The sequence below is a fragment of the Rosa rugosa genome, chromosome 4 (assembly GCF_958449725.1).
Source record: "Rosa rugosa chromosome 4, drRosRugo1.1, whole genome shotgun sequence".
Classification (NCBI taxonomy): Eukaryota; Viridiplantae; Streptophyta; class Magnoliopsida; order Rosales; family Rosaceae; genus Rosa; species Rosa rugosa.
This window is the reverse complement of record NC_084823.1, coordinates 5451545-5467706: the sequence shown is the minus strand read 5'-3', so window position 1 is coordinate 5467706 and position 16162 is coordinate 5451545. Positions and strand designations below refer to the sequence as shown.

General features: G+C 38.5%; 2 protein-coding genes across 3 annotated transcripts in view; both read right to left on the bottom strand.

Annotated features, from left to right (window-relative positions):
- Nucleotides 1–16119, bottom strand: part of LOC133744216 (MDIS1-interacting receptor like kinase 2-like) — a 75469-nt gene extending 59350 nt beyond the window's left edge. Inside the window, exons 1-2 of the mRNA XM_062172355.1 lie at nucleotides 15926–16119; nucleotides 13199–14988 (exon numbers count right to left, since the gene is read on the bottom strand). Of these exons, the coding sequence (XP_062028339.1) occupies nucleotides 13199–14988; nucleotides 15926–16119 (1984 nt within the window). The remainder of the gene's footprint in view (nucleotides 1–13198; nucleotides 14989–15925) is intronic.
- Nucleotides 8799–12234, bottom strand: LOC133745511 (MDIS1-interacting receptor like kinase 2-like). 2 transcript variants are annotated; one of them, XM_062173595.1, is made up of 3 exons: nucleotides 9481–12234; nucleotides 9286–9393; nucleotides 8799–9148 (listed from the first exon to the last, which is right to left on the bottom strand). In XM_062173595.1, the coding sequence occupies exons 1-3, from the start codon at nucleotides 11948–11950 to the stop codon at nucleotides 8802–8804; spliced, it is 2925 nt and encodes a 974-aa protein (XP_062029579.1). In that variant the 5' UTR covers nucleotides 11951–12234; the 3' UTR covers nucleotides 8799–8801. The 2 variants fall into 2 exon arrangements, with proteins under 2 accessions (XP_062029579.1, XP_062029578.1); XM_062173594.1 differs by having other exon boundaries at nucleotides 9286–12232.
- Nucleotides 16120–16162: the final 43 nt, after the last annotated feature.

The following is a 16162-nucleotide window of genomic DNA, read 5'->3' as shown; positions in this document are numbered from 1 at the left end:
ACTTGATAAACCTGCTGATAGAGGAAGATTAGCAAACTAGCAATTATTTCTTAACCAATCTGATTATAATTTTGAGTTAATTGCAGGAAACAAGAACTATCTTCCAGACGCCTTAACCAGAGAAATGGCAATGTTCAGCCGAAGAGATGACGACGAAGGTCGCAATCCCAGAAACAGAAGAACTGGGAAAGAACCTGAAAAAGCTGAGGATCCTAAAGAAAAAATCCTCAAAAGGTTTCTGCTAAGTCCAAAAGGACTAGCCACAACTGATCAATCCCAGGGTAAATGATTGGCTAGCCCGTCTCAAACGGCAGACGGTAAAGGCTCATCAAGACCGTTGAAGACTGTTGATTTGCCAAAAAGCAAATCAACTCCAATTGGAGTTATAAATGTTTTTAATTATGAACTAAAAACCTTTGCTGATCCTGTGTTCAGAACTGGCAGGAGGCTAGCATATCACCAGAAGGCAATTTTCGATAATCTCTTATTCGCCTTTCAAGAAAGAAATAGTGGAATCATGTTCCCAGCTCTCTTTGCATTAGCTGAAGAACTCCATGAAAATGCTAGACCACAGTTTGAAGAAGATCATACGCAGCAGAGTGCTGTCCATAATGAGAAAATCCAATATCTTGAAAATCCTGAGAGTGCTAGAGTTCATGTTTTAGCACTAACAGAACCAGACTGGTTTGACTTTGATACTTTCATTGGAAGTCAGAATTCCAACTCTTTCCCTCCAACTCTCTTCGTAGTTCCTGGATCTTATGTTGGAAGGTATGTAGTCAATGTTCAGAGTGAACATCCTCAAGAACACAAGCTTTGGCTTGTTGAAAATGGTTTTGTCCATAATCTCTAGACTAAAACTAATGATGATCTCAAGGGATTACCACCAATCATAGTCCATACAGTCAAGAATGTCAGAAAAAATGACTGCATTCTCAGGTTGAAATTCAGATCAACTCCTCCAGAATAGATCCAAAACAGAAATGGTGAAGTTGAATATATTTCCCCATATCATTATGTGAGGATTATCCAAGGAAGGTATCTTCAACCTGCCTGCGTGGGATATAATGGCCAACCAAACTCAAGCATCCCTTGGATGAAGGCCATGTCTCTTGACTATATCCAAAAGATCATCGAAGAAGATAAAGAAAATACATTCCTAGCTGCAGGAGAAAAAATTTTAATCACTGCTTACGATCACCCTAACGTGATCAGTAGTGACCTTTTTCTGTCCCTCAAGAGAAAAGAGGTTGATTCTACGTTGGCATGCCTGCAGTGGATTCAGAAGCTTGAAAATGACAACCACTACAAGATGTATGCAAATACAGACGTAGAAGACACAATTTCGGAAACAATTTTGAAATCACTTTAGTCGAAATACTTTTGCAACCTGAACCCTCAAAGCACAAGATTTTTTCTAAACCTTGGAAACAACTCAAATGGATAAGTTTCAACGTTGAACTATCATGATTTCAACCAACCAGAACTTTAATGAGGTTGGAGAATCGTAAAATAACATCAACCAAAACAAGGGAATAAAAGTCAACGTAACTATTAGCAAGGAAGAAATACTTGCAGTCCTTCTAGGATTCTTACCAGTAATATGTATTGTTGTAGACGGCTAGAATCCTAGAGAGTCCCTGCCCTTCCTTGAAAGATGTCTTACTTCATGACCTTCCATTGTCGACTTCGGCAAATGGTAGAGCTCCGAACGAACTCAACCACGCAATAGTTAACACATATCTACCAAATTTGTCGATACCTAGAGTCGAGCAGTTTGGTCCAAGGAACAAAGTAGGCTTGTTTCCTCATACAGACGCGAATTTCGGCGTTCAGAAACTCGGGTCAGTTATAGCTGTAACTAACACGAGGTTCCTACCTCACATACGAGTGAGAAGAAACATAGTTCGCGAAGCCGCTATAGAGGTTGCATGGTGATACATACCTCTTCTCCTTCTTCCCTCATGATACGCTTCGGGCCCATGCTGACTACGCATTAACTTGCTAAAGCATTCCCGAGGAGATATAAACGCTACCAGGTATATCATAGGGTGACCTTAATCAACCTATAAATTTTCTAATTGCGTAGCTTCCTCGGCTACCCCAAAGAAACGCCTTATATGGTACCACTCGCCAAATCCATGCTTTCAGATTTTACAATCCTAAAATTCCACAAGCAACGTCAAATGGCGAGTACTAAAGCACAATTAAATCCCTCTTACTTAATTTCGAAGTCGACATGTCCCAGCGAGGAATTTCATTCCACTGTTCAGTAGATTAAATAGCTGAAGATCCACTTTTCCTTGACTCATACCCCTAAGGTACGAGAAGCGTCAACGAGTTGCTCTCGACAGGATCTTCCCGGAATAATGATTCGAATTCTTCGAGAGTTGTCAAACGACATTTCAAGTCTAACATGAGAGCAACAATCAACACCACAAGTTAAAGCTAGGATGGATGACAACTCGCTTATCCTAGGCCACAACTCAGAAACAGACGAAAACATGTGAAGCAACAGGTGTATAAAGCACCGAAAGCAACTTTGGCTTTTCCTAAAGATGCTTTTGCTTTTCAGAAAAGAATAAGGTGAAAAACATTTCACCTCAAGGAATCTGCTTTTCGCAAACCGACCTCCATCATCAGGAGCACTCACGAAAGCAGACAAGAATAGAGTTGTGCTGTACATTTTTATGTTTTGAATTCCAGTTTGGAGTCCGCTCCCTATAAAAGGAGCCTTAGTGTTAGTTTGGAGGGGGAGAAGAAATTTTTCATATCAGTCTTAGATCAGAAAATTGAGCAGAATCATATTCTCTCAAAGAATAAGAGAGCCAAAGTCGTAGCAATAGCAGTGTGCTTCTCTTTCTAGAAGCTCCAAGTGTGGAGTGTGCTTTTATTTCAAGTAAGTCTTTACAGTTATGAATAACTAAAAGTTGTTTACCCAAGAATGAGGCTCTAGGTATATCAGTTTGTATTAATGTTTAATAAATAAATTCTAGTGTGTGCCCAGTATATTGTCACAAAAATATTTGTTCTATTAAATTCTGTTTATCATTATTCATCTGTTCGAAGGTCTGCAATTAGTTTTAAAAATATCTTGCACATTTACCAGAATTGTTCTTCACTAAGGCAGCAGTGATTCCGCCCTGTTAGTAACCGCTTAGATAAGAGGTCCTTAGGTGAATTGTGGCATGTTGAAGGCTAGTCCTTAGGTAGGAAGGTTTTTGTTTATTTGCTTGATACAATAGAATTATTGCAAAAATTCCAACAGGAGTTAAATAGTAGAACTTAACGGTCAAACTTAACGGTGTTAGTCCCATATACTAAAATGAGGAAGAAATGCAAAGTTCATACACCATTCTGATAGTTTTCGAAGTTCATACACCAAAGTGTAGAATCATCCATACTTCATACACTATTTGTGATAAAATCCCAAAATAATAATGCAAGAAAGCAACTGAAGCTAAAGAAAACAAACAGCCCATATGGCCCAAGGACAATAGCACCCGGGCCCAACAGGATAGGCCCATTGTAGACCAACCTCCATCTTCAAAGTAGAGCCATCGCCTGGATTCTGATGTCACCTCCACAGTCTGCAGTGTACATATCACTGCCACCACGGTGAAAAGGAAATCGCCGCCACCATCAAGACGCCACCAGAAGACCTTGAATGGACCAAAAGATACCAGCCCAACACAAATCCAATCAACATGATTTATGTTTTCACTTTTTGGGTTTGCCTAAGTGAAGTATATGACCAAAGTTAAATGGTACAAGTGAAAAAATATGATATAGCCAGAAGAAGATCCTAAGATGATCTAAACCTCCAATATTCATCATTTTCATGCTTTCTCACACATAACATTACTAGAAACTAATAGTGCACAATTAGTTTCTAGAAACCTTGAGTCATCTTGTAAACATTCTTTTGAGTGTTAAGGTTGATTTTCGTGAGTGCGAAACATTAACCAACAACAGCATTGTGTTGGGCTTCATTTTATCCTCGAGGCATATTTGATTATTCCCCTTTGCACACTTAATAGTGAGGCAAATAATGTCTTAAGGAAAGCGTTGCTACAATACGTGTACGTCTTACAAGTATAAACTCTCTCATAATACACGCCCACAAACTTGTTCTAAAAATCTTATGACATTATTCTAGCCAATGAAAATTTATATTTCAGAGAGTTTATGCCTCAATTTGAATATTAGTGGAGGCTATTTCATTAGATGAGAAAAGAAAGTATACAAACATCTGTCAATCTGAACATGAAGTAAGACTCTTTCGTTCATTGTTAAATCTCTAAAGGTTACAGATATGCCAATTATTATTAATGGTTCATTATTGTAAGAAACATTAGTTTTGATTCTACAATGTGGTTAATTACTATGTCACACACACACACAAACACACAAACACACAAATATATATATCCATCTAAAGGTAAAGTAGTCTTTGGTATTTGTAATGTATAGGTTGAGTTAATCTCTTTAATAAACATGATTGACAGTACTATAGTTATGGGGCTACTCCATGTCAACCTACATGAGTGTGAAGGTGGTGCCGCCTTCTATATGACTTAGACTAGTCTCTAGAGTACTCATGAAATAGGATATAGACACAAAGCCAATTCACGTGTCTGTTTTTTAAGAACACTTTTAAAAAGTAGAAAGATAGTGTGTGAAATGTGTCCGATTAAGTCACATAGAATCGCAAGTTCAAAGCATAATGCTACTCCGCCATTCTGACTTAACTTTGATGTGTTCTCACTAGTTAAGGTTCAAGTCCATAAGACACCTTAGTTTATGCACTAAGCTTTCCACGGCAGTGCTCAAAGAATTTTCAAAATGATTTTGAAATCATATTTTCATTATATCTTTATATTTGGAAAATGGTGGAGGATTGGTGAAGAAGTTTTTAAATATAATTTTTATTAAAGAAATCAAAATGTGTCATTTGTGTTTGCACCTTTTGGGTTTGCCTAAGTGAAGTACTATGACCAAAGTTAAATGGTACAGGCGAAAAAGTATATATCATACCATTTGAAGGGGTACATATATTTCTAAATGGTTTATTCTCTACAAATGATATAGTTGCAAGAAGATCCGAATATGATTTAAGCCTCCAAAATTCATCATTTTCATGTTTTCTCACACATAAAATTACTAGATACTAATAATGGACAATTAGTTTCTAGGAACCTTGAGCCATCTTGTAAACATTCTTTTGAATGTTAAGGTTGGTTTTTGGGAGTGCAAAAACATTAACCAAGAACATCATTGTGCTGAGTTTCATTATATTCTAGAGGCACATTTGATTATTCCTCTTTGCACACTTAATAGTGGGGCAAATAATGCCTTAAGGAAATCATTGCTACGACGTTTCTTAGAAGCATAAACTCTCTCATGATACATACTCACAAAACTTGTTCTAACAATAATTAGTGCCAGTATTCATGCACACAAGATGGGCTACAACAACATCCATATAGTTAGAGTAATAAAAACATTACCCAATAAACTATGGGTTTTTGTGTAAGCATGTGACTGCTAGTGTTAAGTTAGTGACAACTTCACCCAAAACTTTAGCCGTGGGAGGTTCAAGGTGATCGTCTCACATATCTACAGACATGTTCCTTCCTGTTTGCAGTTGATATATAAGGGTAACCCAACTAGATTGCTAGGGTACTTCCCTTTAATTACTTCTCTTCAAGTGCTAACACGCTGAAGTTATACACGTCACATTTCTTGGTCATTGTCATTGTGTAAGCTAGCTTTGCCAGAAAAGGGTAAACATAAGACCGAAGTACAAAAACATTTTCACACACGTATAGAGAGAGATATGACATGTTCATGCACTATGTCTATGAAGAAATAGGAGAAAAGTTTATCAGAGAGATTGGTCACATGTATTCTAATTTGACGCAGTCGGAATGATCGGATTGATAACCTAGGTTTACCAGCAATAAACCTAACAAAGAATTCTGGAGTCCACCAGAGATAAAAAGAGAATAATCTCAAATTTATTGATAAAAGATAATAGATGCGTTCTGCAGCCACATACGGCTGCTTAAATAAGAGAAATAAAACCCTAGGGCGACTAACAATGAAACCCTAAAGCCCACGGATTAAAACAAAACAAATCCAAAATAAACTAGAAAACCTAAAATAAAAAGAATGTAAAACTAGCCTAAAAATATTAAATCACGAATCGGATAATTAAGACGATACATTTTGGCCTAAATCTGATAGGAAAGTGAGTCCTGAAGATCTCGTCGTTCCCATTCTGGAAAGGTATCATGCGTCTCAAACGGACATTCTGGCCAAGAGTTAGTCAAATCTGATTCAAAATCAAAACCTGACTTTTTGCACGAGAAACCCGAAAAGTCCAAAACCAAATCTTCTTGAATATTCCAGCGGCTAGTAACCTGATTACGCGTGAGTTACCTATTTTCCAATCACTCTTCTTGATTCTACACCGCTTCTTTACTTTTATGGTTTTTCGGCTAAACTGGATCCATTCTCGTCCTACATCATAATTTAAAAGTGTAAGAGTTAAGTTCACCATCAGTGCCTCAACTCTTCTACCCCAGTCAGTTTGATATCCAACAATTGAACACGATCAATGTGATACCTGATGTGAGGGTCCTTTTAGAATTAAGCATTGACTAGGCCAAAATCAACACTATAATTTAATTAATGGGAGGACTTGTGTGTGATTCAGATAATGAATAGATGTTGACAGCGTGAAGCATGGTGTGGGAGAACTGGAGGGTTTTTGGATATGGGGTACCTGGAAACTGGGTTTAAAGAAGGTTTGGGAGAAAATGGCTAAGGGCTGGGTTTATGCAAGAAGGCTTGATTGCTTTAGGTGTTTCTCAGTCTTTCTAGGTTTTGCTCCCTAATCTTTTTACTGCAGGAGTTCCCTTTTATAGGTTCCATTAGAGGAAGTTAGTTTTTGGGTAAAAGGAGATTACCTTCTTTTGGGTAAAAGGAGGTTCCTTCCTAAATTCAAGAAAGGAATAGCTTACTTGAATGACAATCACAATTATTGGCAGCGAGGCTTTGATGTTGAACGCTTTTTGCTGCAGTGAAGTTCACTGTAATGGATTAAGGCTGTGTACGTTGGTGCAAGACACGCAAACAAATCAGAAGATTGAATAGGGATTTGGGGGATGTTTGGATAGAGGGAGACAAGATTCTTTGTGATAGTCAAATTTCCTTCTTAAACAAAATGGCAAGAAGAATCCCTAAATTCAAGGATATTATGCTTTGCTTGTGCTACTACGGTGAAGAAAAGCAGATTGCTTGTTTGGAACAAGGGTGAGAAAAGGAAGAAGAATTGATAATGGTTTTGGGCTTTTTCTAAGTTTGTCAAATTCTCTTGTTCACTTCCATTTTCGGTTCAAAACTATTGGACTTAGATTTCAGGCCCAAAACCAAAACCACCAACAACTTTAAATCGAAGATGGGGATGATATGTTTCTGTTACCTTCCACATCACATCCACTTCTATAAGCCCCAAGAGCATAGTTGTGACTTGGGTCCACATGCGTACCATGAAGGTTAGAGAATATATGTAATTTTTGTCTTTTCAAATGTGGTTTGCATGTCTATTTCTTTATTGGGCTTAAAATGTGCGTACGACATGTCTTGTGTTATTTTTAGTATCACTACCTAAATTTAAAAATTTGTATTAAAGTGATACTTCCATTAGTCCTCGTTAGTTGGCGGTTAAGATGATGGATGTGTCATGCATGGACTTAATTTTCACGAGTAAGATTGTTTTCTTTGCATCAATTTGAAAAAATAATAATAAAAAACAAAAAAACAGAAGCCCTTCAAATATAGAACCCAAAATTTTTTTAGTCAAATTAAGAACCCAGATTTTTTTTACTTGGACAAAATGTCTAATAGAAGCCGAGTAGAAAACTGACTCTTGATGCCTAACAACAGAGAGGTTCATGTTCATACATATATTCAAAGAGAACATCATCTAAGAAAGATCTTTCGAGGTACTTTCATATCCTGCAAAAATGAAACCCATCTCAAGTTTCTCTTCCTTCTTCATACCCACTGTTCCGATGTAAAAGTCTAAAATACTTGATGATTTTATCATAGTTTTCTCATGTATGTACGCATTAATTAGCTGCGTTTTGAACCATTCAGTAGTGGAAAGGCTTGTTCTTTCTCATCACAATAATTTGCCATCAAAAAGTGATATGGAACATAACTCAAATTGCAAAATGTGGATTTTCTCAGTCAAGTTGGATGAAACTGATAAGCCGGCCAGCTAGCTCAGATCATGAACTAGTGGTAGAGGAGAAAGGTATCTTTGTGCAGTGAAACGATTTGGTTTTATTTGTTTCAATGTTTTGGTTCTTGTCCTCTGCTTCTTCAGTTGCTGCTTAAACTTGTATGCAAGCCAATTTATTTCACCTTGTGATATTGTCTTTGTTGAAAAACCAAGATTAATAGAGACTTCCTACCAAATTATCTTGCACTGAAAGGCACTAGTGACGTTTAATTATCTCATCATTTTGAAGGGGAGAATTCAAATAATGATAGTCCAAAACATATGGAGTCAACAATATAAGTCCAAGTGTACATATTAATACTAGCACCATTAACCAAAATTACATATCTAGAAACTTTACTAGATTTGGTTTGCATGTACAACAATATGCCAGTTGGTTCAATACAAGATTAATTGAGTCCATACCAAGATAAATCTCACTTAATTGGTAGCTGCACATCTAGCCTATACAAAGAAGAACCAAGTTCAGATTCTGCTCACTAAATAATCAAACACAGATTGAGCCTTGTATTAGTCCAAGTCTGTCTGAGAGATCGATTTGCATTGTTATAACCTGAGAAACGTCATACATGGTAGGCCTAAACTGTGGATTTGGATGTAAGCATGCGACTGCTAGCATTAAAACAGTAACAAGTTCTTCCAGAATTTTACCCGTGGGAGGTTTAAGCCGGCCATCCCACACATCTTCCGGCAAATTTCCTTCTCTGATTTCAGCTTGTGACAACAAAGACCTCATTAGATCACTCGGGTACTTCCCATTCATCACTTCGAGTGTCAATACTCCAAAGCTGTACACATCACATTTCTCAGTCACCTTCGATGTATAAGCAAGCTCTGCCAAAAAGAGTAAACACTAGAAGTTACGAACTTATGATATACAGCGGACAATGATTTAGACACATGCATTGGGACATGTCATGTTACAGAATCATTGATAAATTCATATTTGACATTTGCGCGTGTTATGTTACCTGGTGCTACATATCCGAATGTGCCTACCACAGCAGTCCAGTTAGATGCACCGAGTTCTAGCAGCTTAGCAGTGCCAAAGTCCGAAATGCAAGCCTCATACTCGGCATCTAGCAAAATGTTCTTGCTGGTTATGTCTCGATGAACAATTAGTGGCGATACATCAGAGTGCATGTATGATAAACCATGAGCCACACCTTTGATGATATTCACCCTCTTGCACCAATCCAATTCCTTGGCTGCTTCTTCATTGCACAAGATTGAGAACAAGCTGCCCCTTTCAAGATACTCATAAACCAAAAATGAGTGTCGTGAATGTGAACAGAAGCCATAAAGTTTCACTATATTTCTGTGGCGTATCCCAGTCAATGCCATCACCTCGTTTAAGAACTCCTTTTCAAAGCTCCTCTCACCATCACAGTGAGTACTGTGGAGTTTCTTTACAGCCACCAAGTCGTCAGAAGGAAGCTTTGCCTTGTAAACTGTTCCAGTGCCTCCCTTCCCAATGCAATAAGCATCATCAAAATCCTCAGTTGCTTTTACAATTTCTTCATACAACAATTTTCCTTCAAAAATCGACATTGAACGAAGTTCAAATTCTTTAGGATGCATGTCCTCTTCATCTGTTTTTTGACAATTCTTTTTTCTTCTGTAAGTGATACAAATTCCACAGAAAACAAGTATAAGTACTCCTACCACAGGTGGAATTACCAAGCACACGACTTTGTAACCAATGTTCGAGCTGTGCTTCTTTTTGCCCGGAGTCTTTGTGCAAGGCTGTAGACATGTAGCATTGCCACACAGACCTTGATTCCCTTGCAATGCTTCTATAGGAGCTTCTTGAAATGCTTTGTTTTCTGGAATCGGACCCCATAATCGATTGTATGATATGTCAACGAACTCCAAGCCACGAAGGTCAGCAAAAGTCTGGGGAACTACACCAGAGAGGTTATTGTGGGACAGATTCAGCGTCAACAAGCTTTCCAAATCACAAAACTCCGTTGGTATCTCTTGACTAAGAGAATTATGACTCAAATCTAGCACAGACAGCTGCTTCAACTGACCCAACTTAGTTGGGGTTCCTTGGCTCAACTTGTTGTTGCTCAAGTTCAGGTGGTGCATGTTCACTAGGTTCCCCAGACTACTAGGAATCGACTGGCTCAAGTTGTTTTCGGACAGGTCAAGAAACTGGATGTCAGTCAGTGATCCAAGTTCTTGAGGTATGACACCAGAAAGTTGATTGTCATTCAGTATAAGCTTCACCAAAGAGGTCAACTCTCCTAGTCCCACAGGAATTGTCCCTGCTAAATGATTCGAAGAAAGATTAAGCAAATGTAGTTGAGTCAAATTACCAATCTCAGGTGGTATGGAACCTGTTATGTTGTTAGCTGCAATCTCAAGATTTGTTAGCCGCAGAGACTTGCCCCATTTCTCTGAAATTTCACCATAAAATTTATTGTCACTTAGATTTATGTAATCCAAGTTTGGATATTCACCAAAATCTTCGGATATATTTCCAGTGAATTGGTTCCCATCAAGACGGACTCTATACAAGGTTGCGCAGTTTCTCAAGCTTTCAGGCATTCGACCTACGAGACGATTTCCATTAGCTGTAAAATTTGCGAGCACACCACCTTTGCAGAGATTCTGTGGTAAATGACCGGTCAAATTGTTGCTGGCAACTCTCAGCACAGCCAAGTTCATAAGATCTCCTATCACTTGAGGAATGGAACCAGAGAGTTTGTTGCTGCGGAAATATAGAACCTGTAACTTGCTCATGTTACCAATTGACATGGGAATAGGACCACTGAGTTGATTCTCACCGACATCTAGAGCAACAAGTGACTTCAATCTTCCAATATTTTCCGGAATTGGGCCTGAAAGATTGTTCCGATACAGTTCCAGTAAAGTAAGGTGTCTCAGATCACATACGGAATCCGGGATACTGCCAGAAAAGCTGTTGGTGTGAAGGCTTAGATTGCTGAGAGATGCCAACTTTCCTATCTCCAGGGGAATGGAACCAACAAATACGTTCTCAAACATGTATAGTACTTTTAGCTTTCTTAAGTTCCCAAAAGTTTGTGGGATCTGACCTGTAAGATTGTTGGTATTCAAGTAAAGCTCCACCAACCCTGAAAGATTGCCCACTTCTAAAGGAACTGAACTAGTAAGAAAGTTCCTACCTAGATTCAAGTAAGCAAGACTGCTAAGGTTTCCGAAAGAAGCAGGAATTGAACCATTCAACATATTATCAGACAAATCAAGATACACTAGTTTAGAGAGTTGACTGATTTCAGGTGGAGTGGAACCAAAGATTAAGTTCATGCTGAGATCAAAGTGCTCAAGATTCGGGAAGGAGGAGAATGAAAATTCGTGAAGCGTACCTTGTAAACCCGACTTGGTAAGGTTTATTGTGGTGACACTCTTGGCAGTGTCGCAAGAAATGGCAAACCAAGTGCATGGACTTGTTTCATTTGGGAAGTGCTGAGCACTCCATGAAGTTAGGTGTGATTGAGTATCTTGAAGACTGGCTTTCCATCGGAGAAGAGCACCAACTTCATCGGTAGAAACAGTAGCTGAAGCAACACATTTGGAAGACGAAACCAAAACAACAAACATGATGAGGAAAGACAGAGAGCCTAGTTTCTCAAAGATTGATCCTCCCATGGTGCTTGTAATGGTATGACACCTCACCAGAATTAGCTACATCTTCTGTTGAGTATGTTTCTCTAAGAATTTTATGAGGATTTGAGGAACCTGGAAAGTCTTCTCTGTAATTTTATGAATTTCTTGTTACAAGCCCATTTTTGAGGATTATTGTTAAGTACACAAAATGATTTAGCAGCACAGGATCAGCACAATTGTCACATATGAAGGTGTGGAAGAGTCTATAGTGGGGAATTTGAAATCTTTAGGCAAAGTCTTCACCTTCTTATGACTTTTGAATGTAAACAATTATGTCCTTTTCTCATAATAATATCAAGGCTCAATCTTTCTAGTTTCTAATGCTAGGCTGAGAAATTCTACAAGAAAATGAGAAATTGTCATTTCTGTCCTTGATGCAAATACGGATGTGTTGTGTTGTGTGTTGATTTAGTTATTTTTCAAAGTTAAGATGGACTGGGCTGCACTGTACTATAGTATTGTGTTGTGTTCTGGCCTCATTTTTTAATTCTTTCCAATTCAATATAGAGTATCAGACTCCCCACTTCCCACTTGGTTTTCCCCATTTTGGAGAAGTTGTAATTTGCTCAACTCACCAATCTGCCATGATATTCAGAGCACCAGAATTCATGAAGACCCAACCTTTCAAACCAGAACCGGTAAGCTTTCTCCTTATACCCAATTTCAGATTCAATCATAGTTTTTCGTGTAAATTTTTTACTTTCTAGTAGGTATTGTTGGTAGAACTTTATAAAGATCGAGTCTTGGCAAGTTCTTACTTTCATTTTATGCTTTGTAATTGGAATTGTGATAGCACTACTTACCAGAATTGCATCTTTATATACTTGTAGAAGATGTTTATGATAAATATACAACAAAATGCAACTGGGTATTGAATACAAAGTTGAATTTTATACAATGTAGATTTAAGTTGTGTAATTAATCATAAATTTGAGCTATGGAGGATTGGCATTTTTATAATCTGGAAACTTCATACATGGTAGGCCTAAACTGTGGGTTTTCATGTAAGCATGCGATTGCGAGTGTTAAAATAGTGACAAGTTCATCCAGAACTTTACCCGTGGGAGAGATATGACATGTTCATGCACTATGTCTATGAAGAATTAGGAGAATATTTCATCAGAGCATTGGTCACAGGTATTCTAATTTAAAAGTGTAATTCAGATGATAGCCTAACAACATAAGATGTCGGCCTGAGTAGTAAGAAATCAGTACTGTTGCATATATTACCTGGTGCTATGTATCCAACTGTGCCTGCAACGGCAGTCCAGTTAGATGAGTCATGCTCTAGAAGCTTAGCAGTGCCAAAGTCTGAGATGTGAGCCTCATATTCAGCGTCTAGCAAAATGTTCTTGCTGGATATGTCTCGATGAACGATTGGCGGGGACACATCATTCTGCATGTAGGATAAGCCATGCGCTACACCTTTAATGATAGTCACCCTTTTACTCCAATCCAATTTCTTAGCTTCTTCTTCATTGCACAAGATTGAAAACAAGCTACCCATTTCAAGGTACCGGGTATGTGAACAGAAACCATAGAGCTTCACAATGTTTCGATGCCGTATCTCCGTCAAGGCCCTTACCTCGCTTAAGAACTCTTTTTGAAAGCTGTCTTCCCCATCACATGGACTGTGGAGTTTCTTTACAGCTACCACTTCTTCTGATGGAAGCTTTGCTTTGTAAACGCTTCCAAACCCTCCCTTCCCGATACAATAAGCAGCATCAAAATTCTCAGTTGCTTTTACAATTTCTTCAAACAATAATCTGCCATCAAAAAGTGATACGGAACGCAATTCAAACTTTTGTAGGTACATGTGTTTTTGCCTTGTTTGTTGACATGTCTTTTTCCTTAGTAACATGAACCAAGCAAATATAACTGCACCTAGGACAGGCAGGATGAGTAAGCACACAACTTCTACACCAGTTTTCGAACTGTTCTTCTTATCTTCCGGACTAATAATGCAGGGCAGAAAACCTGTAACATTTCCACACAACCCCTTGTTTCCCTTCAATGCTTCAATGGGAGCCTCATGAAATGAGCTTATTGTTTGGGATGGGACCCCAGAATTGATTGTATGATATGTCGATGTGCTCCAAGCCACGAAGTTCATCAAAACTCTTTGGAATAACTCCAGAGAGATTATTGTGGGAAAGATTAGTGTCACCAAACTTTTCAAATTACTAAGCTCTGTTGGTATCTCTCGATCAAGACCATTGTGACTCAAATCTAGCACGGACAGCTGAGTTAAACTCCTGAATTGAAATGGAATTCTTTGGCTTAACTTGTTGTTGCTGGCATTGATATGGTGCAGCTTCAGAAATTTACCTAGGCTACTCGGAATTGACTGGCTCAATTCATTTGTGGACAGGTCAAGATACTCAAGTTCAGTCAGTGATCCAAGCTCTTGAGGTATACCACCAGAGAGTTGATTGTTTTTCAGTATAAACTTCCCTAACGAAGTGAGCCTTCCAAGTTCCACAGGGATGTTTCCCACCAAATTATTTGAAGAAAGATTAAGCAACTGCAGTTGAGTCAAGTTTCCAATCTCAGGTGGAATGGTACCAGTAACATTGTTGCCTGCAATCTCAAGATTTGTTAGCTTCAGAGACCTACCCCATTTCAGTGAAAGTTCTCCGTAAAATCTATTGTTGCTTAGATTTATGTAATCCAAGTTTGGATACTCACCAAAATCTTCAGATATGTTTCCAGTGAGTTGGTTTCTATCAAGGCGGACTCTATATAAGGTTGTGCAGTTTTTCAGGCTTTTGGGAATTTTACCTGTCAGACGATTGCTATTTGCAGTGAAATTAGTAAGACGCCCACCTTGGCAGAGATTTGGACTTTTGGAGGCAAATGACCAGTCAAATTGTTTCTGGCAACTCTTAGCACAACCAGATTCTTGAGATTCCCTATCACATGAGGAATGGAGCTGGAGACTTGGTTGTCCCGAATGTATAGAACCTCTAACTTGCTTAAATTGCCAATTGACAACGGAAGAGGACCAGTGAGGCGATTTTCTATGAGACTAAGAACAAAAAAAGACTTAAGCTGACCTATTTCTTGAGGAATTGAGCCAATAAACTGGTTTTTATTGAGCTGTAGGGTGTGAAGGCTTATGTGGAAACCAATTTCTTGTGGGATTTTCCCGGCCAACTGATTATTGGAGAGATCAAGATGCATGAGTTTGGAGAGAGAACTGATTTGTGGGGGAATGACACCAAATAGCTTATTTATGCTGAGGTCAATATGTTCTAGATTTGGGAAGGACGAGAATGAAAATTCATGTAGTGTACCTTGTATACCAGAATTGGTAAGGTTTATTCTGCTGATACTTCCAGCAGCATTGCATGAAATACCGGTCCAAAAACACGGGCTTGCATTTGCTTTTTGATCTCTGGAAGAATTAGTGGCAATGGGAAGGTAAGTCCATGAGGTCAGAATATGCGGTTGGGTTTGATTTTGAAAGCTGGCTTTCCATTTTAGAAGAGCATTGGTTTCTGCAGAAGCAGAAGCAGAAGCAAATTTTGGTGATGAAATCAAATGAACATACAGGGTAAGGCAAGCTACAGAGCATCCCTGAAAGGCACTAGTGGCGTTTAATTTTTTCATTATTTTGAAGAGGACAAATCAAATAATGATACTCCAAAGCATTGGGAGTCAACAATATAAATCCAGTCTACATATTAATACTAGCACAGTCTACCAAAATTACATATCTAGAAACTTTACTACATTTGTGTTACATGTACAACAATATGCCAGTTGGTTGAATACAAGATTGAGTCTATACCAAGATAAATCTCACTTAATCGGTAGCTGCACATCTAGCCTATACAAAGAAGAACCAAGTTCAGATTCTGCTCACTAAATAATCAAACACAGATTGAGCCTTGTATTAGTCCAACTCTGTCTGAGAGATCGATTTGCATTGTTATAAACTGAGAAACGTCATACATGGTAGGCCTAAACTGTGGATTTGGATGTAAGCATGCGACTGCTACCATTAAGACAGTAAGAAGTTCTTTCAGAATTTTACCCATGGGAGGTTCAAGGCGGTCGTCCCACACATCTTCTGGCAATTTTCCTTCCCTGATTGCAGCTTGTGACAACAAAGACCTGATTAGATCACTCGGGTACTTCCCGTTCATCACTTCAAGTGCCAATACTCCGAAGCTGTACACATCACATTTC